General features: G+C 45.8%; 2 protein-coding genes and 1 long non-coding RNA gene across 5 annotated transcripts; all 3 read left to right on the top strand.

Annotated features, from left to right (window-relative positions):
• The first annotated feature begins 1,516 nt into the window (after positions 1–1,516).
• On the top strand, positions 1,517–5,205 carry LOC130375619 (E3 ubiquitin-protein ligase Midline-1-like). The gene is made up of 4 exons (XM_056582655.1): positions 1,517–1,620; positions 1,705–1,862; positions 3,436–3,747; positions 4,562–5,205. Exons 1-4 carry the CDS (start codon positions 1,520–1,522, stop codon positions 5,119–5,121), a joined length of 1,131 nt encoding a protein of 376 aa, XP_056438630.1. The 5' UTR covers positions 1,517–1,519; the 3' UTR covers positions 5,122–5,205.
• A 3,614-nt stretch (positions 5,206–8,819) lies between these two features.
• On the top strand, positions 8,820–15,175 carry LOC130375662 (uncharacterized). Of its 3 annotated transcripts, none has more exons than XR_008893889.1 (8): positions 8,820–8,964; positions 9,055–9,101; positions 9,484–13,133; positions 13,344–13,442; positions 13,684–13,875; positions 14,012–14,105; positions 14,287–14,374; positions 14,587–15,175. It is a non-coding gene; the product is annotated as an uncharacterized LOC130375662 (long non-coding RNA). The 3 variants fall into 3 exon arrangements; XR_008893890.1 differs by having other exon boundaries at positions 14,264–14,374; positions 14,587–15,174; XR_008893891.1 differs by having other exon boundaries at positions 13,684–13,897; positions 14,587–15,168.
• Positions 15,176–18,889: 3,714 nt separating this feature from the next.
• On the top strand, positions 18,890–27,109 carry LOC130376148 (uncharacterized). Its single transcript, XM_056583368.1, has 8 exons — positions 18,890–19,314; positions 25,081–25,177; positions 25,302–25,418; positions 26,054–26,170; positions 26,248–26,364; positions 26,488–26,554; positions 26,724–26,952; positions 27,096–27,109. Exons 2-8 carry the CDS (start codon positions 25,095–25,097, stop codon positions 27,107–27,109), a joined length of 744 nt encoding a protein of 247 aa, XP_056439343.1. The 5' UTR covers positions 18,890–19,314; positions 25,081–25,094.
• Positions 27,110–27,188: the final 79 nt, after the last annotated feature.

Genomic DNA, 27,188 nt, shown 5'->3' with positions numbered 1-27,188 from the left:
CGGCCAAAAGCTGTGTGAGCCTCCGGATGGCCGTAGCGCGTAGGAAATGGGCTTCGAGAGGTTTATTTACCGGCGTTGCTGGGGTTACCGGTCTTGTGTTTTCCAACGGTTTATTAGCGAAGGTATCTAATAAATCGCGGTCTAATCAATACTTTATTCACTGCCTCTTCCGTGGTCATTACGATATTATGGATCGACTGCGTCTGGTTCTGCGCCGTCCCTCCCTCTTCCACAACAGGTAAAGACATGCTACGGTGGTTATCTCGGCCGTGGTTGAGAATGATTTGGCATGAAGCTCCGTTGGCGGGCAAAAGATGCTTGCTTCATAATGTGAAGAGAAAATTATTTTGCTTGCTTCATTACGTTATAGATAGTAACATCATTGGCAAAATGTTATCATATTATGCACTCAGAAATTTGTTACATTATCGACTGGGGATTCCACATTATAGCTATGGGTTTAATTACAACTAGAGGTTGAGCGTGCAATGCTCAACCTCTAGTTGTAATAAAAGCAATGATAATGATCATTATTGTATTTGTTAGATTTTGTGTTAAGACTTTACTGATACTAATATGAATAATTGTAACAAAAGCAACGATAATGATATTGATAACTGTAGTTATTGCTATTTTAATTAGTATTAATATTATGGACTTTGTGTTTGGTTGGCTGTGGGTCCTGTGATGTTTAGAGATGATGTCGTTCTGTTTTAGAGCTCATATCTTCTGTATTCCTCTGTCCTGTCCTAGACTCACCGTCACCCTGGAGGGAGGGGAGAGAGCACTTACTGGATGAACTCGGTGAGGGTTTTATCCAAGTTATTAAATCAATCGCGTCATTAACATTCATTTCCAAAAACACCCTTTGCTTCTGTGATTCATATTGTGGTCTACTTAGGTCAGGTTTCTATTGTCGTCTATTAAGGTCATGCTTCTATGTGGTCTGTTAAGGTCAGGTCTCAGGGTTGTGTGTCCGTAACGAAGACCGTAAGATAAGCAGTTCTCTGTTTGTTCAGGATGTTCTTTTACATTCAACAGATGAATTGACACTTCAGGGCTGGATGCTTCACGACAAGAGTCTCTACCGTGTTTCTACTACTAAGAAGGGCTGGAGGGCCAGTAGAGAAGACTGTCAGAAGAGAAAGGCAGACCTGGTGGTCATCAACAGCAGAGAAGAACTGGTGTGTGTGTGTGTGTGTGTGTGTGTGTGTGTGTGTGTGTGTGTGTGTGTGTGTGTGTGTGTGTGTGTGTGTGTGTGTGTGTGTGTGTGTGTGTGTGTGTGTGTGTGTGTGTGTGTGGGAGAGAGAGATCAATTGTTTGTGTGAGTGAGTGAGTGATTAAGAAAGAGAGAGAGAGAGAGAGAGAGAGAGAGAGAGAGAGAGAGAGAGAGAGAGAGAGAGAGAGAGAGAGAGAGAGAGAGAGAGAGAGAGAGAGATTGTGTGTGTGTGCGTGCGTGTGTGTGTGTGTACTTTGTGGTCATGACAACAGATGCTTTTACCTTTAGAACCAGGTTTCCATGTTGGTCAGCAGATTGATGGGTTCTTCCTGGATTGGACTGAGTGATCGAGAGAAAGAGGGGACCCTCAAGTGGGTGGATGGTACCCCCATGACCTCAAGGTAAGGCTGAAGACTCTGTTCAGCAGCATCTCTTCTCTGAGAGTGACAGACTGACCTCCGCTGTCTCCTCCTCGTGGTTCTCAGTTGGAGACACGTTAAACCACGCGATGACGGCAGAGCAAGAGACTGTTTCGTAGCAGGGGAGGACGGCTGGTCCGAAGAACCGTGTAACAGACTGCACCACTGGATCTGTGAGAAGGTCCTAGACCTGGATCATCTGGAGGCTGAGCGGAACAAAGAGGGTCCGTAGACTTTGTTTGTGTTCATGAGTAGGGATGGGAATCGAGAACCGGTTCTTGTTCAGAACCGGTTCCGAGTCAACCGATTCCTTGGAATCGTTAGCAAGCCTGCTTAACGATTCCGCTTATCGGTTCCGGTCGCGGCAAATGCGTCGTGAAGTCACACACACGCTGCTTTGATTTGGTTCAGAACGCAGCAAACACGTCGCCGCCGAGGAAGAATCGCATTGTGCGTTCACACCAAACGCGACGGGGCGACAAGATCCCATACAAAGTGAACGTAGAGACGCGTTTAAGAGCGAGTTTTTCGCGGGAGAAAACCGATGACAAGTTTTTGTCGTGATGACAGCCAATCAGCGTTCAACAGCGTGATAACTGAGTGACATGTGTAACGTAACAGCCAATCCGCGTTCGGCCGTCAAACTCAGTGCAGCGCAGTCCGGGTGAACCGCGGAATGGAGGAGAAAGTGATTGTTGCAGTTTGCGACTCCCGGAGCTCTATATATAATAGTATATAATATATTATATACTATATTATAATTGTATATATAATATCACGGCCAACAGCTCTGTCGCCTCCGGATGGCCGTAGCGTGGGGAGCTCTCATAGGGATTGGGCTTCTCGGGGTTTGTTTACCGGCATTGCTATGGTTTCCGGTCTTGTGTGTTCCAACGGTTTATTAGGTAGGCCCATCTAATAAATCTCTGTCTAATCAATGCTTCATTTTGTTTATGTCAGTTGAATTTTGTTACAAGTTGAATGCAAATGAGCACTGTTAGAATTCCAAAAGGCACAAGCTCTTACTTGGCTGTTTTCAGTCTGTGTTTTTAGTTGTATGGCACATAATGATGACATTTATTTTTTCGTCTAGACCAATTGATTTGAAAATGTACAATTTCCTAATACTAGAAGCACTTCTGATCAGATATTAAAGAGATGTAATGCAAACAAACACATTTATACTTATTTTCTCACCCAATGAGAATCGATAAGAGAATCGATAAGGAATCGGATCGATAAGCAGAATCGGAATCGGAATCGTGAAATTCTTATCAATTCCCATCCCTATTCATGAGTGGAGAACGGTTCTTTCTTTCTGTTGAGAGAGTTGAAAGGTTGTTGGATGTGTTTAGGTCTACCAAGGTCAGGTTTATATTTTGGTCTACTGAGGTCATGTTTCTATTGTTGTCTACTGAGGTCTGGGTTTCTATTGTGGTCTACCAAGGTCAGGTTTATATTGTGGTCTCCTAAGGTCAGGTCACAAGGGTCAACCCTTTCTGGGTTCACTTGCACTAGTTTCTATTTGAGCTGCTGAACTGTTTGACGTTCTTTTCTGCAAGCTCCGCCCCCGACTCGTTAATCTCTGCGCTGGAGTGACTTCCCCTTCCTGGGAAATCTTTGTAGACACTGCTGTGATACTCAATCATGTATGAAAAGGCAGGCCAGAATACTGGGTGTGAATCCCCTGGTCGCCCTCTAGTGGACAGGTGTTAGGAGAGAGTGAAGGGAGTGTCTGACGCTGCATCTCTAGATCCGTGTTGTAGACGTTCACTCCTCTCCTCCTGGTTTCTTCAGGTTCAGTGATGCCCACGGAGGAGGAGGAGGAGGCCCCCAGCATCACAGAGTTCCACTCCTCTACCCACGTGTTGCCCGTGGGCCAAACGGCCCGCTACACCTGCCATGCCGGCGGCACACCGGAGCCCACAGTAGAGTGGCTCCACAACGGAAGGCCCCTGGAGAGGAACAGCACAGTCAACCAATCAGAGGCCTGGGTGGAGAGGGGCTTCCTCTTCATCAGAGGTGGGAGGTACGGCGTGAACACGGTCTGCTGCATGGCGAGCAACAGCGCTGGCACGGCCAATCACAGCGCTGAGCTGCTTGTCTTTGGTAAGTCCTGGATCCAAGGAGAGATGTTTGTTGTTGATGTATTCATAGCGTTGTTGTTGATGTATGCATAACGTTGTTGTTGATGTATTCATAGCGTTGTTGTTGATGTATTGTGGCAACCCCTTTCGTCGGCGGCGGGGATTCGGGAATTAATAAATGAAGCAGGGTTGCGGTGCAACGGGTTTTAGTTTAAGTCCAGTCACAAAAAGGGAAATCATACACAAACTACGGTTCTTCCGTAATCGGGAATGAGGGTGCGGGACCCCCGGGTCCAGCCCTTCCTCGGGGTCGGCGGGGAACAGCTCCCGACGCCTCGGGCTCACTCCTGGGGGGGGAAACGTTCTGTTTAGTACCGTGGGGTCAACAACACGTCTCTTCCCGGTCAGCCCTCTCTCTCGTCTCCCCCAGCCCTTAAAGTTCCTCCCTCGTCCCCGTCCCCCAGGTGCCCCCGGTGTCCTTGATCGCCCGCTTGATGCTCCCTCTCGTGCAGCTGGGTGGAGGGGGAGGTATCTTCCTTCCACCACCCGTCCACGGGGAGGGTGCGGAAGCGGCTGGCCCCTGGCCAACGGCGTGGGGTTGCCACAGTATTCATAACATTGTTGTTGATGTATTCATAATATTGTTGTGGATGTTTTCATAACGTTATTGTTGAGGTCTGTGTATCTATGTATGTGTACATATGTATATGTATGTATGTGTTCATATCTATGTATATGTACACAGAGCGCAGGAGAAGAGTACTAGTGATGATGATGATGATGATGACGAGGATGAAGAGCGGTTCAGCAGCTCATCATGTCTGGTTCTCCCTCAGATGCCTGTGACCTCACACTGGACCCCAACACGGCCTACAGAGGACTCTCTCTGTCTGAGGACAACAGGAAGGTGACGCGGGTTAGAGAGTTCCAGTCGTATCCGGATCACCCAGACAGATTTGACTCCCGGTCCCAGGTGTTGGGTAGAGAGGCTCTGACTGGCTGCTGTTACTGGGAGGTAGAGTGGGAAGGACGGGTTGATATAGGAGTGACATACAGAGGAATCACAAGGAGAGGACTGGGTGGCAGCCGGCTTGGAGGGAACAACAAGTCCTGGAGTCTTTATTGTTCTGATGGTGGTTACTCTGCCTGGTACAACGGTACAGAGACAGCCCTCCCTCTCCGCCCCGCTGGCTCCACCAGAGTAGGAGTGTATCTGGACCGGCCTGCTGGCTCTCTGTCCTTCTACAGAGTGTCCCCAGGTGGAGGAGGCTCCTCAGACACACTGACACACCTCCACACCTTCTGGTCCTCCTTCACCCAGGAGGACCTCCTCCCGGGGATGGGGGTTTTGGGGGGGTCCTCAGTGGGGTCCTCAGCGTCTCTGTGTCGGTTGTAGAAAAAAAAAACGGGCCCGGGAGCGCCGGGGGTCAGCGGGGTGCCTCAGACTCAGTGTGGAGTGCGTTTGGCCGGGGCGGCACACCACAAACGCACACATACACACAAACACGTTCACACACACATAAAAAAAACACACACACACACACATTCTCTCTCTCTCTCTCTCTGTCTCTCTCTCTCTCTCTCTCTCTCTCTCTCTCTCTCTCTCTCTCTCTCCCTCTCTCTCTCTCTCTCTCTCTCTCTCTCTCTCTCTCTCTCTCTCTCTCTCTCTCTCTTCCTCTCTCTCTCTCTCTCTCTCTCTCTCTCTCTCTTCTTTAAAGTATAGCATGATAAACCATGAAAGGACTTTTAAGATCTCCCATAGTTAGATAAGCACATTCATTATTGTAATTGTACATAAAATGCCTATTGATGGTTAATCTTCGTATAATTTCGGACGTCACCACTTTTGGTCATCAGGACTCTTATATATTTTTGGTCAAAATCCTGATTTACAACCTGATTTAAAGCAGATTTTATATTTTAATCATAATAACCAAGAGGTCTGTTGGATAATTTTGCATGTTGTAAATTACTTTAGACTGAATCTTGATTTGTTTGTGTTCTGTTGGGAACCAAGCGGCCGCAGAACATGTTCAGTTATTAAAGATACGTGCACACCTGTTGAAGAAAGTCTGCTGCTTCTATTGTTTTAGTCCTTTCTTTTAGTGTTTATTGTGTACATGTGAGGGACTATTTTTCTGTCTTATTTGTTAATGAAGCATAATTGCAATAAACAACTCAGTGGATCCAACAGAATGTTCTCGTGTGTTCAGCCGAGGATTTCTCGTTTTTTTAGTGAATAATAAGTCCATAAGTGCCTTAAGAATAATAATATATTATATATCAGTAATTATTAATGGAACAACAAATGTTTTTCCGATATTATTCTTGGACCTCCTCCCTTGGATTTGGTTGTCTGTGTGGGGGGGAGGGGGGGGGGCTCAGTCTCTCTGTGTCGGTTGTAGAAGGAAACCACAGACAGACGGCCGGACTCTCTCTCTCTCTCTCTCTCTCTCTCTCTCTCTCTCTCTCTCTCTCTCTCTCTCTCTCTCTCTCTCTCTCCATCTCTATTATTGTGCAATAGTTCAGTTAAAGGCTGTAGGTAAAACACAATGAGATAGACTACATGTCTCGTATGTGCCGTCACGCTCCTGTAACTAGCGTGGACAAGACCGCCAATCTCCCCACCGGCATAACTGTGACTCTCCACATGCCCAAACTCATAATGGTGTTCACCTCTTTGGATGCTTTTATCCTCCCCTTGGAAAAATCCTAACATTATCAAACTTCTTCACGAAAATGTTTAGTTTTCTTTGCATGAAAAATTATCTTTTAAATCCACAAACATCATATGTGTAACCCGGGGGCATATAAAGACTGGGACCAGAAAATAATGACTTTCTCTCCATTGAAACCCTTTCATATTCTTCGATCTCATAGGTCCCATGGGCTCTACCGGAAGGGGCGTGGCTTCGCCACTCTGTAGGTCCATGACTAGCCCTAGGCTAACGTCTTGCCCAACGCTTTACCCGGGATAACGTCAAACTGTTGCCGTGTTAACGGGACTAAACACCAACCGCCGCAGTGTGGGCAGCTGGGGCTGGGGGAGGGCTGCGGGGGGACGGGGCGCGCCACCCCTCCTCGTCCCAGCCGCCGGCGTGGCCGTCGACGGGCCAGACGTCGGAGGGCGGCGGAGGACGGGGTCCCCGAACAGCGCTCCAACGGCCCCCTACGACGGATCAGGTGGGGGCCCCGAAGGAGGTGGTCCCCGACCACACCCCCAGGGCTCCTGCTGACTCTGGGGTCTGGCAGACGAGGGCCTTCGCTAAGGATTCTGGGGGTTCTACTGTTCTGGGGGTGGGACCGTTTCGGGGCCCTCCTGGGTCATTAGTGGTTGGTAAACTAATCAGGGTTCATGGGTTGGGGTTTATCGATGTCGGGGTGTGTTGGTGACTCTTGTGTTCATGTTGTGTTCATTGCACCATTACTGAAAGTGTTAGTGTGGTTGAATGGTGGCGTGTGTTTTAGTGTGTACCGTGCTGGTGTTATTAAAGGCAGCTCCGTTGTCCAGTGGTGTCTGGGGCGTGGAGCTGCGGCCGACTGCTAAACCTGGGCTCCCGTCTCGTCCTTCACCTGCTGCTCGCCACAATATGATTGTTGAAGTTAAACGGATTGAATTATGGAACATGATTGTCTAGTGGGCTCATATTTAAAAGGATTATGGTGGAATGTTATTATTTAAATGAGAAGTAAATATTATATATTTATAATTAGGAAGTATAATTAGGAAGTTTAAGTAAAAAAAAAACGGAATAACATTAAGAATGATAAACAGTGGGAGAATTTATTTGACACTTTGATTAATTTAAGGGAAATAAGGCAATCATTAAAAAAAATTATAATTCCCATCTTGAAGCCTGTGCCTTCCTGTGTTCAGCACTTGGGTCCCACGTCCTGTTCCATAACAAAAACCTTCAATGGGCGCCTGGTCCTTCTCCCTTTAAACCCTTTATTTATTATAGATATTTGTTTACCATGATTTATTTTGTGTGTGTGTGTGTGTGTGTGTGTGTGTGTGTGTGTGTGTGTGTGTGTGTGTGTGTGTGTGTGTGTGTGTGTGTGTGTGTGTGTGTGTGTGTGAGACACACAACACATCCCTTTTATTTTATTTATTTATTGATCGTGGTATCACTTGCATTGATTGATTGATTTATTCCCCAGATGTGTAACTTGTATTGACCCGTCCGCTGTGGGGGGGCCCTCTAGGGCCCCGGCCCCTCTGGCCCCCACCGGCTCCGGCGCTGACCTGTTCCCCTTGGCTCCTCCTGACTCCTGACTGTCCTGGTCCTGGTCCTGGTCCTTGTCCTGGTCCTGGTCCTGGTCCACCGGGTCCTGGTCCATGGTCCACCGGGTCCTGGTCCTGGTCCTTGTCCAATGGGTCTTGGTCCTGGTCCACCGGGTCCTGGTCCTGGTCCACCGGGTCCTGGTCCTGGACCTGGTCTATATATGTGTATCTGTGGTGTGTGCCTGCATATGGTGTGAATCTATATGGTGTATTGGTGTATGTCTGTATGGTGTGTGTGTGTGTCTGTGTGTGTTAACGTGTGTGGTGGTGGGCGATGACTCCAGCTAACCAGTGAATGAGTCTCTCTGGTCTCTTTGATGAAAGCTTCCTTCTCACTCCTCAAAGGGCCGTTCAGGATGCTGCCAAGTTATGGTTGCTATGGAGACGGTATCTCGCAGAGCGCACAGAGAGCAGAGGTTCTCGTGTGGAAACATCGCCCTCTGCTGTCCAAATCCGCTCACTACATACACATGGACGCAAGATCACACGTGACTTGCTTTTCACCAACTTGACATCACACAGTAGTAACACACACACACACACACACACACACACACACACACACACACACACACACACACACACACACACACACACACACACACACACACACACACACACACACACCACACAGTAAGGTGAATTGAATGAAGACTTTCTTCGTTTTGAAGCATGAATTTAAATCTGTCAAATCAGACTCATCATTTTAATCAAAATGAGGGAGGTCATTTAAGATCAAACACAGAGCTTAAACAGACTTTCACTATTACCAAGGCGACCAGGGGAGGTCGAACCTGGGTTGAGTTTTACTATTTAGCTCACCTGCGCAGCTCGCACGCCATGTGGTTTCCTTAATTGGTTCATTGGTTGCATCTGGTGCATTTCACATAAGAGGGAAACGGACAATACATTTGGGTCCTCCACTGTTTGGCAGTTTATCGTCTCCCAAACACGGTATGTTGTTGTGTTCTCAGAAACAAGAACGTGTGTGTAATGTTCTGTTGAGCTCTGTTGTGACTTATTTGTCATCTCTTCCTGTTTCAGGTTAAAGACTTTTTGAAGTAAAGAGGAGCATCTAATCTGGACCTGATGTGAGTAGAAATGTGTAGCAAAGCACAACTGCATTGACTTGTATGTTGAATATTAATCACTGATAATGTGTGAAGGAAATCAGGGATTGTGGTGGTTTAACTCTCATTTGAAATTAAATAATGATTTTACCTGAAAGTAACATTTTAGAGACTATACATTCAAACTTCTCAAAGTAAGAAGTAATCACTCTTGAATAATGACAGTCAAATAATTAGTATAACTTATTTATCTTAAACATTATTTAAAAGTTGGATGATCCCAAAAGCCCTGAATTTGTATTGGCATTAATTTATCTGATTTAATGGCTATAGTAGAAGTTGAACCTAAGGACAGTGCCCAAGTTTGGGGACAATAATAAGTAAACTGTTTGTTTCTTCAAAGGTCTATCATGGGTATCTAACTGCAGTACTGTGAGTATCCCAACTTTAACATGAAGATGAACTGCGAACTGTAAGTCATTAGTTTCTCTTTACTCTTGGGCTCATTGATGTATGTTGGCTTCCTGGTGAGTTAACCCGTTAGCTGAAGGTTGATCTGATTAGTAAGGATCTTTTATTGGTTCATGGGTTACTTGGGCGTTTGGTTTATGTTGGTTTTAATGGTTTGTTAAAATGGTTTCAGGTTCAAAATTATTGTTGTAAGCTGGAGTAATGGGTTGGGTTCTGACGTCTTCAGTCTTCTTTCCAGCTACTCTCCTGAGCTCTGCATCTTCATTACATGAATGTTGCTTTACTGAGGAGGGTGTGGTCTGAGTGAGCAGAGGTGCATACTGGGATACAGAGCTGTCTGAAGTCTACAGGTCTGTAGACACGCCCCCTCAGGGGAAACCGAGTGTTTCAGAAACCGTCGTGACGTCAGTTACATGGACTGGAATGTTCTTTAAGATGGAGACAGGGATGCAGAAGGAGAAACACCAGGGGGAGATGAGGGGGCTCCTCATCTCAACGACTTCAACACAACTTCAGTCTGACACAGAGAACCATGGAACACTTTCAACAGTCCCCTCCAGGCATCGTGACTCCTCAGGAACAGTTTAATTCCAGAGAAGGTCTCATTTGGGGCCATTCCAAGATGGATCCTGCTCCTCAAGAGCCCCCCCCCCTCCACTGGGTGGTCTTCTGAACAGATGATCTCCTTCCTGTCATCAGGCTGACTAAAGCTGCACCGTTTGTATCTGTGAAGGACCCTCAATAACTAAACCACTGGACTACAAACACATGACTTCAGAGATGTTGAAAGAGCGTGAATGGAGACACCAAGCATAATCCATCACCAATGTGGGATGCCACTGAAGAATGTTGTGCATAATTTACGTCTCTGGAGATATTGGCGGTGCTGTTCTGGGTGCCCTGACAGAAGAGCTGGGGGTGGATGATGGAATGTTATTTGGCATGAGGTTTTTACCCTGCATTAGTGTTTGGTCTTTTATGGCTCAGTGGTGTGTGTGGGTTTGACATGAGATGGAACATTTTTGAGCATCGTTAGGGTTCTACTGTGTGTGTGTGTGTGTGTCCCACTCACACCCGGCATGGGGTTCTACGTGTGTTTCCTTGGTTCTGCGTCCTGCTTGCTTTGACATTGATAATTTTCTTACGGGGGTCCGTGTGATTGGCTTGGTGTATTGGAATGGTCAACTAAGTCATACCTGCTGGACGGCCACACGTTTACTTGAGGCCTCCAGTAGACATGAAGAGCCCTGAGCGACGCTCCGGAGCGATATCCTACACACTGGGCAGGAAGGAGAGTATCCAAATCAAGTGTAAAAGGATGCAAGCGGCGTGTTCAGATCAGCGACTTCAAACTAGACTACACCAATCAGGATCAATGGAGGATGGACACCTAAAGGCATTCCACAAGGAGACTCTGAAGTTGGAAAGGAACCTCAATGGATGTTCAAGATGACCTTCAGACCTGTAATGAGACGGCTCTTCCTACCTGGCTGGATTGATGGAGAGCCCTGTGGATCTTGTCTTGCTCTCAGTTGCACGTCTTCTCAGGCTGAACTGTATTTGCTGTACAGGACTAGCTGAACGATCGGGTCCCTTAAATCAGAACCAATCTGGGAACTCCAACTAGTGCGCTCTTCACGCTGAAGTTGTGCTCTTCAGCTGAGGAGGAGAGGAAACCCTTCACTGGGGCTACAATGTGTATAGAGGAGACCGTTTCAAAGTGTTCCATGGTACTCTGATGAAGACCGTTGTTGTGTTTCGCTGGCTGAGAGGAAGAACCCTCACATCCTCCTCTTGGCCTTTCTCCTCTGAGAATCCTGGTGCCATCTTGAAGAATATTCCAGCTCATGTAACTGATGTCACAACAGATTCTCAAACACTTGGTTTCTCCTAAGGGGCGTGTCTATAGAACTGAAGACTTCAGACAGCACTGTATCCCAGCACGCATCTCTGCTCACTCAGACCACACCCTCATGAGTAGGATGCAACACTATAGCGATAGAGATGTAGAGTTTTATAAGTAAAGAGGGAGCAGACAACGATGATTCCAACACAATTACAATTTAAGTCTTTAAATCTTTAAACCATGAAGATGGATGGTTAATTTTATTATGGGCAGTCCTTTCGCTCAAATGCCCACTTCTCACTGGAGCTGTACATGTGTTGGTTGGATGGCATGATTTGCTGTTGGTAATGAGGCGGTCAGGGTGACATTGCTTGGCTATGGTCGGCTCTCTGTGAGCTCACTGTTTAGATTTGATCTGTATGGTTTGTACCCTGAATATCGAGATAATTGTTGTTTTTAATTTTAAAATGTAGACACGGTTTTGTATGCATTATTCCATTGTTTTTAAGCAAGGAGTTGAGGTTTAATGTTGTTGTGGAACGTACATGGTGGTTCGGTTCTTCGTACGGTTTTGAGTGATTTAACTTGTACACACTGGGTGCATAATAACGTTTCACTGAATAGCAGTAATGACCAACAGCAACAAACGGATCACATCAAGGTAAGTCTGTTGGCTGTGTTTTAATGAAGACCATCGCCGGACTTCAGGATCTTCCTCCGTTCAGCTCAAGGTGAGGCGCTGGTTCTGTTTTTTCTTTGGTTGGTTCCGGCCGGAATGTTCGGATTCCAGTCGGACGGTTTGTGCTTCCCGCCGTGGAAGGTTCTGAGTGAGGTCACTTGATTTAGTCTCAATGGTTAGCATAGAACGTTGTAGGCTTGACAACCATTAGAACCCACGTGGCCATTAGTTGGACGTGAATCCCCTGAGGGTATCTGGTGGAACGTTCTAGATGTATTTGCGTATCTTCCAGCCGTTGCCAACAGAAACTATTTTTCAGTCGGTTTCCATTAGGATTTGTTGCCCCTTATCTTAAACTACTTACGTTTGATATTGAATACACACTGACGCGTACATCGTACAATATGTTGATAATTTCCGACTGTTGCGCCGACTTTAACCTCGTTGACGGGACTCTCGCTGCGTTCAAAACAGCGTTCTACTTGCGGGCCCATTTCTGATCGTCAGTGAAGGCTGAAGATAATTTCAAGGTGGTTGGCAATTTGGCATTTCTTCGACGGAACCCTGCACCTGAATATGGCTGAGTATATTTGATTTAATATCGATACTGCTTAGTGTTCTTTGTTTCTTCAGCTTTCGTACGTTCTAAATATCCGGTGTCAATAATTGACACAGAAGTAAAACCCTACCCAATGGAATGACGTTAAACAACAACTTTGGTGCTTGGTTACCAACTGGATAATAACAAAGCTAAAATAATGGCCGTCTTTCCCACATGTTACAGTAGAAGAAACTCTAGAACTGTACAAGGTTAAAAAGGTAACATGTAGTTTGTTCCAAGGTGTCTGCCTCCTCACCCAGAGCCAGACCTCCACCTCCTCACCCAGAGCCAGACCTCCACCTCCTCACCCAGAGCCAGACCTCCACCTCCTCACCCAGAGCCAGACCTCCACCTCCTCACCCAGAGCCAGACCTCCACCTCCTCACCCAGAGCCAGACCTCCACCTCCTCACCCAGAGCCAGACCTCCACCTCCTGTCAGAAGTCCTCCAGAACAGGTCAGTGCTCTGGTGTGTGAGTCAGTTTCAATGCATGGGCTGAACAACTTCTTTAAACTTGTCGACTGCTCTGTCTTCATTCCCAAAACGGGATGCAAGTCTTTTCTAGCCTTGAGTTATAAAATAATAGTTAAATGAATTGTGTAAATCGGTTTCGGAGTCAAATAAGTTTATTTTTGGTTAAATGCTGATGTAAACCTGCTGCTGTAGCTGAAAGGCGAGGCTGAGAGGCTGGGGACCGGCTTGTGGTGCCAGGATGGACCGGAGACTGAGGCTGGAGACCAGGGGCCTGCAGCACCGGACCAGAAGGTAACCATCAACAAGCTCATCTGAAACACTAAAATCCTCAGTTTAGGGTTAGGGTTAGCCATTATTGCTACGACCGTAGTGGATGAATTGCTGAATGGGTCAATCTGTAGACGTTGTCTAATTCAAGTGTTTAAATATGTTTAAATTCGTCTTCCATTTTACAAGTGAACCTCAGATGCAGGAGGTGGGGTGTGTTGCGTCTCCAGGTGATTTACTGCTGAGACCAACTGTTTGTGACCAGACCAGGAATCCATGGCTGAAGGGGCTGATGGAGGAGCCGTGCTGAAGAACCTGCCTGATGGAGAAGCCGTGCTTAAGGCCCTTCCGGGTGACTGAGCTGATGGAGGCCCTGCCTGGTGGAGGAGCTGATGGAGGCCCTGCCTGGTGGAGGAACTGATGGAGGCCCTGCCTGGTGGAGGCTTTCTGTCGTTGGGTAGATGGAGCCCGACTCTGAAGTGATCATCACACTCAGTGCCACTTAGTGTAGCACTGAGTGTGTTTGTTAATATACCAGACAACTACATCTGTTTTACCACACATTGACGCAAGACTTCCGCTGTTTGTTCCAGACCAGGACTCTGGCTGAGGAGCGCTGATGGAGGAGCCAAGACTCTGGAGGACGACATCACTCTACCAACAAGGATCCTCGTCAGTTTGCATAAAGTAAAGTGTGGACTTGTTGTAACACAGGATTAGTTTGTCCAGTAGTTAAGTTAAGGCATACTACTGTGGTTGGTTACCAGACAAACTACAGCTGCTAGGGTTACTTTGTGACGCGTAATTAGAGGCCAACTACTGCTGTGTTTGTGACCTTACATTAGAGACAAATTACGTTTGTAACCAGACCAGGAATCTGGATTACTGACGGAGAAGCCATACATCTGGAAGGCAAATCCTGAGGACGACCAGGACTCTACCACCAAGGATTCCTTGTAAGTTTGCATTATCTGGACCTGGTGGACCAGGTAGGGGGTTGGGGGTTCAACTCTCAGACCAATGGTGCCTGGTTCCAGTCCTCAGTATACAGTGATGCGTCCTTGAGCGAGGCTCCCTAAAGCCTGCCTACTCCTGAATGACTTATCTTTGGTTCAGATAATGTTGCATCTTTTGAATATTGATCCATGTCCTTGTTTGCTCCGGGCAGACACACCAGAGCTGAACCTCACCTGATCCTGTTTGGTCGGGGTCAGACTCACCTGAGCTGAACCCCACCTGATCCTGCTGGTCCTGTCTCCTCAGTTCATCTTAGCCTCGTCTTCCAGAAGACCTGCTGGACTCAGCGGTCTGATCCTGATGGATCAATGACCTCCAGTGGGAGTGATCTTCTTGACCACATAAGTACCTGTGTGCTTCCACACGCCTTACCCTCACGTCTGTCACTAACCTCACTACTTCACTAATCTCTACTCCTTACCTTCTTCTTCCTTCTCCGTGGTTCGAACCGTTACTCTGAAGGAGTGTCTTCTTGAACCTTTACACTGAAGGACCGTCTTCCTGCCCTCAGAGGGTTCAGCGTTAGGGTTGAGAGTCAGGGTTTAGAGTCAGGGACAGAGCTGGTCAGGGAGGATGGTTTTACACAAACCTCTTCATTTGCTTTTGTGAATGGTGGTGACATTTTGAAATTATTAATTTGGGAAAATGTTTTCCTCTGCCTTCCTTTACAAAAGTATGTATTCAACTTCTGTCAAGTGTTTTTGTTTATACTGTATATTAAAATCCTACATTGACTTCTGCATGTTTGGTGCGTTTCATTAATTGTCCTTTGACTTGGTTAATGTCAAGCTAAATATCAAACATCCATATTACTACTAAATTCAAGCCTATTCATGCATTTAACAATGTACATACTGCCCCCCGCAGGCCATTCTCTGCTACTACAACACGTTCCCATCGATGTAGAATAGCTTTGTTGGTTCAAACGGAAAATTTAGTTTGGTGTGAGACTGTTGTCCAAACTGTCCCGCAGAGGGAGGTGTCATATACACCTCAATTAATTGTACAGGAATGTGTGTGTGTGTGTGTGTGTCTGTATTTTAAAAAGTTCATGTGCTGGTCTATTTCTGCAAATAACTCTGCCTCCAGCAGCAGGTTTGGTCGCAGCATAGGAAGCAGTAGCGTGCGGTGCCCCTCATCTCGGTGGGGCAGAAACGACCGGCGTATGACCACACCCACAATTTATATCTATTTTTAACAAGTATATTTTGAGCTACATTAAAACATGTTAACTAAACTAATTGTGAGTAAGAATTAAAAATAAACCAAGACAATAGCCTAATGTTACTGCACGCTTTTGAAGTGCCATCCGCAACACTCGTCGTATGATGTCGGGCTAATTAGAATAGCCCATGTGCAATGGAAACTCCAACTCTGCAAAGTCAAAAATTTCAAAGGACATATTCGACATTATAGGGAAGTTATTTCTTCCATATTTTATTTTAACAATCTAACAGGCTTAGCGAGTGCATTGCAAATACATGAAAAGTAGAAATACCCGTTGGCCCGACGATGTGTGCAAATCTCTCAACACTTTTGAAATCAGCCATTTCTCAATAACAGCTGTTTAAATCAGGTATGAAATCAGGTATACAATTTTAATGCCTGCTGAAATTAATAAATAGTCTTCAATGCCGGAAGATACAGGCGGAGTAGTTCGATTTTAAACAACAACAACAGTCAGAGAATATGACCATGGGGCAGACTACTTTACGACCATATGGGCGTCTTATATTGCAATTCTTATTGCAGCCTGCAGGGTTATGCGAGAAACATACGGAGGGAGTTCGCCGACCCACCTGCCCATATGGACGGCACGCGTCTGTAAGAGACTCTCCCTCTCCCTCCTCTCCTCCCTCTCTCCCCCATCTCTCTCTCCCTCCCACTCTCCCTCTTTCTCCCTCTCCCCCTCTCCCTCTATCCCTCTCTCCCCCTCTCAGTATGAGAGAATCTCTGCTCTCCAATGTCGTTATGTCGTTGTGAGTTGTGTGGAATTCAGAGTGGTGTATTTCGAATAGTGAGTTGTATTTTGTAGTTATGAATGCATTAAGTCAGTATGTTAATGGGGTCTGATGTGGTGCAGCTAAATTGTGTGAGAAATGAATGATGGGGACATATATGGTGGCCTGCGGGTATTTTTCTACTGTTTTGCAGTGCAGTGCCTGGAGAGAGCACGTTGCCGACTCCAACAGGTTGTCCCTGTGTTTTTTTTTGTCCCTATGGTTGATGCCCAGAGAGAGCACCACAATCTTGGTGTGTGAATCTTTTTTTATCTAAGACCTGTGTGATGTGTTGGTTTTGCACTGGGATATCTATCCATTTGGGGTCTATGTGTGTGTGTGTGGGGAGGGATCCATCTCAAGTTTGACTCACAGATGATCACTACGGGCTGGATGGATCTAATAGTCCAATCCCTAACTGTATGCCCCGTAGGATCGTCTCTGGTCCTTTTGAACATCGTCTTGTTCGGTCGAGGCTTGGGGTCGGTGGTTCCACTCGGCCGTCGGCGCTCGGGAGTGACGGTGAGGGGACTTAACGAGGCTGAATGAAGGGCGCGGTGGAGTCTAAGCTGCACAGTGCGCTGTGAGGGTGTGCTCGTGGACTGGACGGACAGCGGAGGAGACTTGGTGTTATTAGAGGGGGCTTCAGATTGGGATCGCTTTGTGGGACATCTCCCTTTGCTTTGACCCATCATCACGGTGTTCTGTTCAGCCACCTGGTTGAGTCTCTCTGCTGTACCTGTACCAGTCCGGGTCTGTGGTGGGGGCCGCTGCTTGGTGGAATCTACAGGAGGGGGAGGAACAGAGTGAGTGGGGGAGGGACCGAGATCTAATTCTATTGAGGGGGAGACCAGGGTAACTAAGTGGCTGAGCTGATGTGTGTTAATGTGTGTGTGGAGGTGTATATATTAATTAATATATCGTGGCTGAGCTGATGTGTGTTAATGTGTGTGTGGAGGTGTATATATTAATTAATATATTGTGGCTGAGCTGATGTGTGTTAATGTGTGTGTGGAGGTGTATATATTAATTAATATATTGTGGCTGAGCTGATGTGTGTTAATGTGTGTGTGGAGGTGTATATATTAATTAATATATTGTGGCTGAGCTGATGTGTGTTAGTGTGTGTGTGGAGGTGCATATATTAATTAATATATTGTGGCTGAGCTGATGTGTGTTAGTGTGTGTGTGGAGGTGTATATATTAATTAATATATTGTGGCTGAGCTGATGTGTGTTAATGTGTGTGTGTAAGTGTATATTAATTAATATATTGTGGCTGAGCTGATGTGTGTTAATGTGTGTGTGGAGGTGTATTAATTAATATATTGTGGCTGAGCTGATGTGTGTTAATGTGTGTGTGGAGGTGTATATATTAATTCATATATTGTGGCTGAGCTGATGTGTGTTAGTGTGTGTGTGGAGGTGTATATATTAATTAATATATTGTGGCTGAGCTGATGTGTGTTAATGTGTGTGTGGAGGTGTATATATTAATTAATATACTGTGTCTGAGCTGATGTGTGTTAATGTGTGTGTGGAGGTGCCGGTGGGGCCGTCTCTGGGCTGGCGGTGGGTGAACGCTGTGAGGACAGTGGGCTCCTCAGTGAGTGTGGGACCGTGTTGAGGACCTGGGCCTCCACGGGGACCGTTCTGCCGGCCGGGGGGTCTCAGGTGGGGGCTAAGGGAAGCACCGGTTGGGATGTTGTCAGGCTGAGTGGTGAAGGTGACGAGGGGAGTTTCTAGTAGGGGACTGAGATCAGTGACTGTGTAGCTGTTGAGTGGCGTAGGTTCTGCTGTTGTGGGGGGCTGAGGGAAGTACCGGGAGGGAGGGGGAGGGGGGGATGTTATTAGGAGCGGGGGGGGGGGGGGGGGGGGGGGGGTGGTGAGGGGGGGGAAGTCATCCACTGACAGGATGTAGTCAGGGTCCGGGGCCCCGACGGCGAGGCCCTAACCCAGACCGGCGGCGAGGCAGGGGGAGGGGGGGGGGGGAGCAAGTGTCTGGCGCCCCCCAGTGGCCCCTCCCAGAGTCGTGGTGGGCCAATGGGAGGGCCTGGCCTTGATTGGTTGAGTGGCGGTAGGGGGTGTGTGTTGGGGGCTGGTTGTCTGTGTGTGTGTGTGTGTGTGTGTGTGTGTGTGTGTGTGTGTGTGTGTGTGTGTGTGTGTGTGTGTGTGTGTGTGTGTGTGTGTGTGTGTGTGTGCGTGTGTAGTACAGGTACAACAGCAGTCCTCTTCAGTTGGTTAATGATTGATTGTTTTAATGACAGCTCTTACTCAGGCCCAGGTCTGGGATCTGGTTTGATCCGAGGTGTTTCTGACAGCGTGGATACATTTAAATATATATTTTTACTATGTTCTTTGGTTGCTTGTCTTGTCTTTTTCTCCCGCCGTATTTTGATACGTTGGGAGTCACATGATTTCACAGCACACAATACAAAGTACAGCAGAACTTTATAGCCGTGAAGTAACTTTAGTTCCTCTGTGTTAACCTCCAACATCATTACTGGGACCAGGTGGTTCATAGCCTTATATGGACTTCCTCCAACCTTTGCTCCGTCTTATCTTATCACTTCACCAGATTAGGTTGTGTTCGGGTGGAGGCCCCGCCCTGACGGAGCGTTGGGACCATCGTGAAGGCTTTACACGTCGTTAGCTGCTCTTGAAGTCTCTGTCCTCATTTGTCTTCCACACTGAGGAGCCCAGCAGCTCAATCTTTACTCTGAACCTTTAGAACCTCTTAATGTTCTGACTCAGTTCTGAACACTTACTTTGGGTGTTGGTGAATCTCTTCCTTCCACAGATCTCACTTTCCTTGCTTTTTTGCTTTTATATCTTCATACTACATGGGGCAGCAGACGTTTTTCCCACGGAGAAACTAAGGTACAGCTTGCTTGATTTCATATTTTCTTTAGATTATTAGTCACAAACCGCATTGAAGCGATATATATACTTCAGAATACCTCAGATTCTACCTACTCCTACTAATGTGCTGGTGTCATATACCATGTTGGGAACACCAGGTACCGTTCCTGAGCGGCGTAGGCCATGGTGTGTCAGTGGTCGCGGGGGCACACGCCACAGGCCAATAAACGATCTCGGCGTCTCTCTATTATTGTGTACTTTGTAAACAGAGATATAGTAGAATATTACGGCGGTCTCACCTGTAGGCGAGTGCGTTCTGCTGAGGGAGGTGCATTAGTAGCCCCGGCCTGCTGGTCATCTGGGAACGGGCCCACAGCGAAGACGGACGGAACGGCTGTTGTTTGAGAGCGTGCCTCATCATGCCGAAAACATTTCTATCAAGTATACATTTTATTTTCACATTTTTAATAAATATAATTATTTAATTCATAAAACCTTCACGTTCCCACCGGTGAAGTATCCCTTTAAGGTGTTTATAACATCTGAGGGCCCTCTTCTAAATTGTAATCACGATTGGATATCGTCCTAATTCTGCTCTGCATGCATTATTTGGTCTATTCTCTAGAAGAGTTTCAATTTCATGTTTGTCCCATTTTATAAAATCTTGGTTCATGAGTGGGCCCCTCTCTCTCTCTCTCCCTCTCTGTCTTTCTGTCTCTCCTTTGCTCTCTCTCTCTCTCTCTCTCTCTCTCTCTCTCTCTCTCTCTCTCTCTCTCTCTCTCTCTCTCTCTCTCTCTCTCTCTCTTTTTCTCTCTCTCCCTGTCTATAGAGGCCTTTTGCAACCAAAACAAAGCAATCGCTGATTCAAAGTTAAACTAAAATGCTTTATCAAACACTACACAACACTAGCTCTATCACTGTAAGTTGTACTATTATTATTCATATCTCCTATAGCATTATACCTGTATTATTATAGAGAGAGAGAGAGAGAGAGAGAGAGAGAGAGAGAGAAAGACATATTTCATTTGTACATTTATTTCGTATTCTTCCCTAATCTCTCTTTCGCTGTACTTTTGACTCATGAGCTGCAATAACAATTGATTCCCGTGTGGGATTCATAAAGTTGATCGTATCTTATCTGCTTGTGGATATTTTATTGGTAAAAATGTGTGTGTGTGTGTGTGTGTGTGTGTGTGTGTGTGTGTGTGTGTGTGTGTGTGTGTGTGTGTGTGTGTGTGTGTGTGTGTGTGTGTGTGTGTGTGTGTGTGTGTGTGTGGAGCACGGATAAACCAGTTATCCTCTTTAGTTTGTTAATGATTGATTAATGACAGCTCTAACTCAGCTACAGGTCTGTTTGATCTGAGGGGTTTCTGACAGCGTGGATAAGATCTCTTTTCTATGGCGGTTTGCTTTGTTGTCTTGTATGTTTCTTAACTTTGAATAGTCTGTAATCATTTTCTTCACCTTCAAAGTGATAAAAGTCTTTTCCTTATCCGATTGTATTTTGATACGTTGGGAGTCCCATGCTATCACTGCAGACGATACAAAGTACAGCAGAACTTAATACCCTTGAGGTAACTTCAGTTCCACTGTTTTAACCTCCACCATCGTGACTGGGTCGTGGTGGTTTTATAGCTTTATATGGACCTCCTCAAACCTTTGCTCTGTCTTGATACAGTTATGGGTGTGTTCTGGTGAAGCCCAGCCCTGACCATCATAAAGGTTCCAGGTGTAGTTAGCTGTCGTTCAAAGCCTCCTTCCTCATTCCATCTGTCTTCACTGAGGAGCCCATTAGCTCAATCTGTACTCAGAACCTTTAGAACCGTGTTCACGTTCTTTCTCCGTTCTGAACACTTACTTTGTGTTTTGGCGAACACATAATCTCCTCCTTCAACTGATCTTACTTTCCATCCGTTTGTGCTTTCATATTTTCATACAACACGGGACAGCGCACTTTTCACCACAGAGAAGCTAAGGTGCAGTTTGCTAAACGTCATTTTTTCTTAAGATTATTGGTCATATATTCTCAGTGTATTAATATATTCTAAATTAATCGGTAACCAGTCCAGGTTGATTGTTTCCAGGTTCCTGCTGTAAAAGTGATATTGATCTCAGAGAGACAACATGTCTGAACAAGGAATATAGGTCAAAACATCAATAACTAGCTACACATTTATGAAAACTTTTTTATTATGCATATTTTTTTTAATTTATATTTTTCCCTTAATCTCTCTATCGCTGTACTTTTGACTCTTGAGCTGCAATAACAAATGATTCCCCCGTGTGGGATTCATAAAGTTGATCGTATCTTATCTGCTTGTGGATGTTTTATCGGTAAGAGTGTGTGTGTGTGTGTGTGTGTGTGTGTGTGTGTGTGTGTGTGTGTGTGTGTGTGTGTGTGTGTGCGTGCGTGTCTGTGTGCGTGTGCGTGTCTGTCAGCGATAGGGGTTCTTGCGATCGGAGGCCTGAAGCCACGCGGGGACAGAACAACCTCCAGATGTACATTCCCACACACACACACACACACACACACAGACATTAACGCTCACACATACACAGACATTAACACACAAACTGTGGCAACCCGGCTTGGTGAGTGACCCGCCTCCTTCCAATAAGCACACCAACTGGAGCTTACTTAAAGCCAAAAAGGCACTTTTATTCATTCATAAATGATATATCTAACAAAGCAAACCAAAAAACTCAGCTTTGGAGGAATCTACAGTCTTTTTCCTCCGGGTGGAATCCCATCACCCACGAGACTGGTCTCTCCGCACACGCGAACCAGGAGAGCCCTGAATGAGTGTGGAAGCATGCTTTATAAAGCATGCTTCCACACTCATCCAGGAGAGCCCTGAATGAGTGTGGAAGCAGGCTTTTTAAAGCCTGCTTCCACACTCATCCAGGAGAGCCCTGAATGAGTGTGGAAGCATGCTTTATAAAGCCTGCTTCCCACCTGCTCCTCAGGTGTGGAAGCATCTCAATGATTGGCACCGATGTTCTTACTGGCGCCATCTGTCGGAAATCTGTGGTCCACCGCCTCCACAACCTGCCCCCTTGGCCTCCAGGGGCGCTGTGCCCGAGACGGGTTGCCACAAAACACACACATGAATGTGACTTTTGCAGGACAGTCATCCCAAAAGCATCCAGATGCACCCCCTGACTGGGAGACGAGGTGACGTGTGTCGGGGCTCCACTGACCGTCCTTAGCGTCCTTACCCTGCCACCTGCCGTGCTGATGTTGGGCTTGTTGTGGGCTTTGTGTGTGTGTTCAATGATGTATCTGTCTGGTCGTATATTAGCTGTAGATGGATGGTTAAATAATGTCACGATCGGTCGTACTGCAGGCTCTCGTTTTAAAGTGCACTGAAGGTGTGCCCATATCCGATAGGCTATATACCTGACATTTATTCAGCTGATTGCTCTTTTAAGTGCACCAGATTGGTGCCAATTATTGTCGTGTTTGCATTGTAATGCACAACTTTGCCTCTCCTTGTTATAAAACAACACGCATCCCAACAACTTTAGCCAATGCAGGCTCCTATCAGTGGTGCTTTACGAATACTATATATCGGATTATCAATAAATGTTTAGTGTGTGCATGCGTCCGTGTGTGCGTGCTTGTGTGAGTGTGTGTGTGTGTTGTCATGTAGGCTATAGATATAGACTGATTGTCTTGGCTTGCATCCATGAAATATTGTAATGTTATGGCCCAGGCTACTGCATATTGAGAACATTTGGATCGGTGTTGCGCAACAATCTGGGGATGAGGACAACCCCGAATATTGACGATATTTCACACACTGCCATCTCAATATATAGCCTAACATATACAAATATAACACTTTATTAGACACAAATCTATTTTTTTTATACTCAGGTGAAATACAAGTACCTCCAAGTTGCACTTATTGTTCGGTACTTCAGTGAGGGCAGTTAAAATCCATCACTAAAGATTTTATAGAGTATTCTGATTCAGTGGATTTACTATTTATTTGCAGAATCTTCACAACTCACAGCAATGAAATGTTAATTTATCATCATGGGAAATAGCATGTAAACAAGTTTCATAAAAAAATAATTCTAAGCAGTACAGAACAGTTTAACATCTGAATTTATCCAGAAAGCCTATTTCCTAGAATAATTCATTTGTATTCCTATTTAGGCCATCTCACTTATGGTCAGTTAAATGTTTTTAAGCTCACCATGTCCAGTATTCAGAGTTCAAAACATTCATTCACAAATGTGTTCTATTTGTTTGCCAAGCGGAGCCAGACAGTCCTGTGTAACAGATATGGAAAACTGTGCATTAGTTATCATGAGTTTCGCAAATGATAGAGCAGTTGTTGGTGTTTTAGAGCCATCTGCTGGTGTGATTGGGTATTGCATGTCTGCATCCTTGTGTGTGCGGCCGTTGCTAGTCAGAACCATTTGACGTGAAATGTGGTAAGTTCGCATTGTAAATAGCTCCCGAAGATTTATAAGTTTTAAGATCGAGAATGTATGTTTATGTTATGAACCTCGACATATTAGATGATTGTATATTTTATAATTGATAGGGTATTATTGTTTTTATATTTGTCACTTGGTAGGGAGTTTATTCACATTTTTAGTTTAACCACATGTTACCGGTTAGCTATGTTAGATGTCCGCTAGCAACACAAGTGTTTTGTTTTTTGTTCGTGCAGATCCTGCTGTACAAATCACAAATATAGGCCTACCTTTGAATGAGACCAATGTGTTATTTGGGTATATTTGATGTGTAGCAGAACCAGTTGACGTGACGTGTGATCCTGCTGTACAAATCACAAATATACCTTTGAAAGAGACCAATGTTTTTGTCCTGTCTTTCAGTCCTTTAGACCCAATCAAAACCGTTACACCTGCGCAAATATTCAAATTAGCCATGTGCGCCAAACAGAAGATAGACGCAATGTAAATAACTGATTGCTGTGCATTGTGGTGCATGGGAAGGCCTACTGCAGGGTTAGTTGTGGTTGGTTCTGGTCTTAGTGAAACAGCCTAGCCTTGGAGTTGGAGTGTGTGATTGTGCGAGAGTCAGCCATGGTGATGTTTGGCTTGTTGTGGGCTTTGTGTATGTGTTCAATGATGTATCTGTCTGATCGTATTAGCTGTAGATGGATGGTTAAATAATGTCACAAGATCGGTCATACCCAGGCTCTCATTTGCAAGTGCACTGGTTGTGTGCTCGTCTCCGACATGCTATATACCTGGCATTTATTCAGTTCATTGTTCTTCTGTTGTCATGTAAGCTATAGATATAGACTGATTTTCTTGGCTTGCATCCATGAAATATTGTAATGTTATGGCCTAGGCCTACTGCATATTGAGAACATTTAGATTGATGTTGCGCAACAATCTGGGGATGAGGACATCCCGAATATTGACGGGTATTTCGCACACTGCCATCTCAATATATAGCCTAACATATAAAAATATAATACTGTACTCGACACAAATGAAAGTAACGTTGTTTACTTTTAATTGTACCGCAATGCATTTTTTTTAAGTCTATTGTATATCTTTTTTGGGTTTAGTTTAAGCACAGTTATAGTCTCCAAGGTGTTTAATTATTCATCTGTCATCTGATATACACATCTGTACTGTAGTGAGGGCAGTGTGGTTATGTTATGGGGTTCATAATGATGGTCTATGACGTCCATAATGCTTTAGTGTGACGCAGTCACAATGATCTTCTCTCCCAATAAACAGCTAAAGCTCAAAAGGCAAATGAAGTGATGAATTAGTTGTGTTTGTGTCCAGGTCTCCAGTCTACTATGGATGAGGAGATAGAGGTGGGGGGTCCTACCTCTAAGACCACTCTGTCTGGGGAACATGGCCGCCGGAGCAAAGCTAAGAGGTAAGAAGAGGATCTCTCTGTCTGTGACTGCTGTCACTCTCAGAGCTCAGCAGTGATGCATCATGACTCCATCATTAGTCTGAGTAAAGGTGTGTGTGTGTGTGTGTGTGTGTGTGTGTTAAAGCCCAGAGCAGCAGCAGAGAGCAGACTCCCCTACACCCAGCAGTGTCTCCATGAAGAGTGACCGCTCCATGGATCATCGTCCTGGGCTTAAAGGCGGACGCCCCTCCAGAGAGGAGAGGTAGGGCAGGGGCTAACTCACACTAACCATCTAACCATGAATGTCATGTCATGTAACCAGGATTGCAACAGTTTTTTTACCTAAAGACTCCATATGCAGAGATGGTTGCTATGAAACAACCATTGTGGCAACCCGGCTTGGTGAGTGAGCCGCCTCCTTCCAATAAGCACACCAACTGGAGCTTACTTAAAGCCAAAATGGCACTTTTATTCATTCATAAATGATATATCTAACAAAGCAAACCAAAAAACTCAGCTTTGGAGGAATCGACAGTCTTGTTCCTCCGGGTGGAATCCCATCACCCACGAGACTGGTCTCTCGCACACGCGAACCAGAAGAGCCCTGAATGAGTGGGGAAGCCTGCTTTTTAAAGCAGGCTTCCCCACCTGCTCCTCAGGTGCTCCGCATTTTAATGATTGCCTACCTGCCCCCTTGGCCTCCAGGGGCGCTGTGCCAGAGACGGGTTGCCACAACGTGCAGGTATGACAAAATGTGCAAAAATGTGTCATTTTTCACGACACAGCCAGCTTGGATTCAAGACCAACTGGTTCTGAACCACGGAGATGTCAACACCCCAGTCGTTGTTGCCAGACTGCACTAGTAGTTGTAACCATGTACAACATCTTCTGTTTTAGAAGAGTCCAGCAGCAGAGAGCAGACTCCCCGGCACCCAGCTGTGTCTCCATGAAGAGTGACCAATCTATGGATCCACCTCTCTATTTTAATGATGGAAATCAGTCTATTGAGCAAACGTAAGAATTGGTAGGAGATTAGAATCAAAATACAACTACATGAATAACTCCATAAATCCTGGTTCTTGCTGTTCTAGAAGAGTCCAGCGGGAGAGAGCAGACTCCCCTGGACCCAGCTGTGTCTCCATGAAGAGTGACCGCTCTATGGATCATCCTCCTGACCTTAAAGATGGACGCCCCTCGAGAGAGGGAAGGTAGGAGTATCAAACAGACGATGAAAACAGACCAGTTGGTTGTTATCAGTCTCTACTGGTACTGATGTTTACCAGTCAGGAAAGATACACTAGATTGTGTATATCTGTGTGTGTTCTTCACAGACACCAGCAGAGGTCAAAGGTCACCAGTGCTCAGTCTGTTCAGCAGCATCAAACCGAGCTGATCAAGGTGTGTAAATGTCCACCAAGACGTTTGACTTTAGCTCTACAGGAACATTAGAGAGCATCTCTTATAGTGGTGCTAATAGTCTCCAGGCTTCCCTCTTCAGATCAACAATGCTTCTGATGTCCTCAGTGAGTTCAGAGTAAAGTTCTCCTTGATGTTTGTTCTGTTCCAGAGGGCTGAGGAGAACGCACACGCTTTCCTAGACAAGGAGCTGAAGAAGCTCTGGAGGGATCTCTTCTCAGATTACCCACAATGCTCAGAGGGTCAGAGAGTGGAGGAGGAGGAGGTGGATGGTAAGAAGGAGAAGCAGAGGAGGCGCGCCATAGAGGGAGTGGTGGACATCACAAAGCTCTGCCTGATGGAGATGAACCAGGAGGAACTGGCCGACACACTGTTGAGCGGTAAGAGACTCTTATTCTTAAAAACATTCAAGAAGGCGTGTCCTATTTTTGAGTGATAAGACAATTGCATTTATTATTAATTAGACCATGGGAGATTTCTAAATGTCTTACCTTTCTATGTGGAATAATCTTTCCTCTTGCAGTTGTATTGGTTTGAGCCAGATATGTAGGGTTAGTGAAGGAGTCGGGTTAATGGTATGATCCAGATACATAGGGATCAATGTGGGGGTATCAGG

This window comes from Gadus chalcogrammus, chromosome 22 (genome assembly GCF_026213295.1).
Source record: "Gadus chalcogrammus isolate NIFS_2021 chromosome 22, NIFS_Gcha_1.0, whole genome shotgun sequence".
In the NCBI taxonomy this organism is placed as follows: Eukaryota; Metazoa; Chordata; class Actinopteri; order Gadiformes; family Gadidae; genus Gadus; species Gadus chalcogrammus.
The sequence above is the reverse complement of the archived record's forward strand: the minus strand, read 5'-3'. Positions and strand labels throughout refer to the sequence as shown.

Excerpts from the sequence above, each read along its gene's own strand:
- LOC130375619 (XM_056582655.1), top strand. The coding sequence starts at position 1,520 with ATGTTGGTCAGCAGATTGATGGGTTCTTCCTGGATTGGACTGAGTGAT. Across the intron at positions 1,863-3,435 it reads GGCTGAGCGGAACAAAGAGG|GTTCAGTGATGCCCACGGAG; the intron begins GTCCGTAGACTT and ends TGGTTTCTTCAG. Across the intron at positions 3,748-4,561 it reads CGCTGAGCTGCTTGTCTTTG|ATGCCTGTGACCTCACACTG; the intron begins GTAAGTCCTGGA and ends GTTCTCCCTCAG.
- LOC130376148 (XM_056583368.1), top strand. The coding sequence starts at position 25,095 with ATGGATGAGGAGATAGAGGTGGGGGGTCCTACCTCTAAGACCACTCTG. Across the intron at positions 26,171-26,247 it reads AATCAGTCTATTGAGCAAAC|AAGAGTCCAGCGGGAGAGAG; the intron begins GTAAGAATTGGT and ends TTGCTGTTCTAG. Across the intron at positions 26,555-26,723 it reads ATCAAACCGAGCTGATCAAG|AGGGCTGAGGAGAACGCACA; the intron begins GTGTGTAAATGT and ends GTTCTGTTCCAG.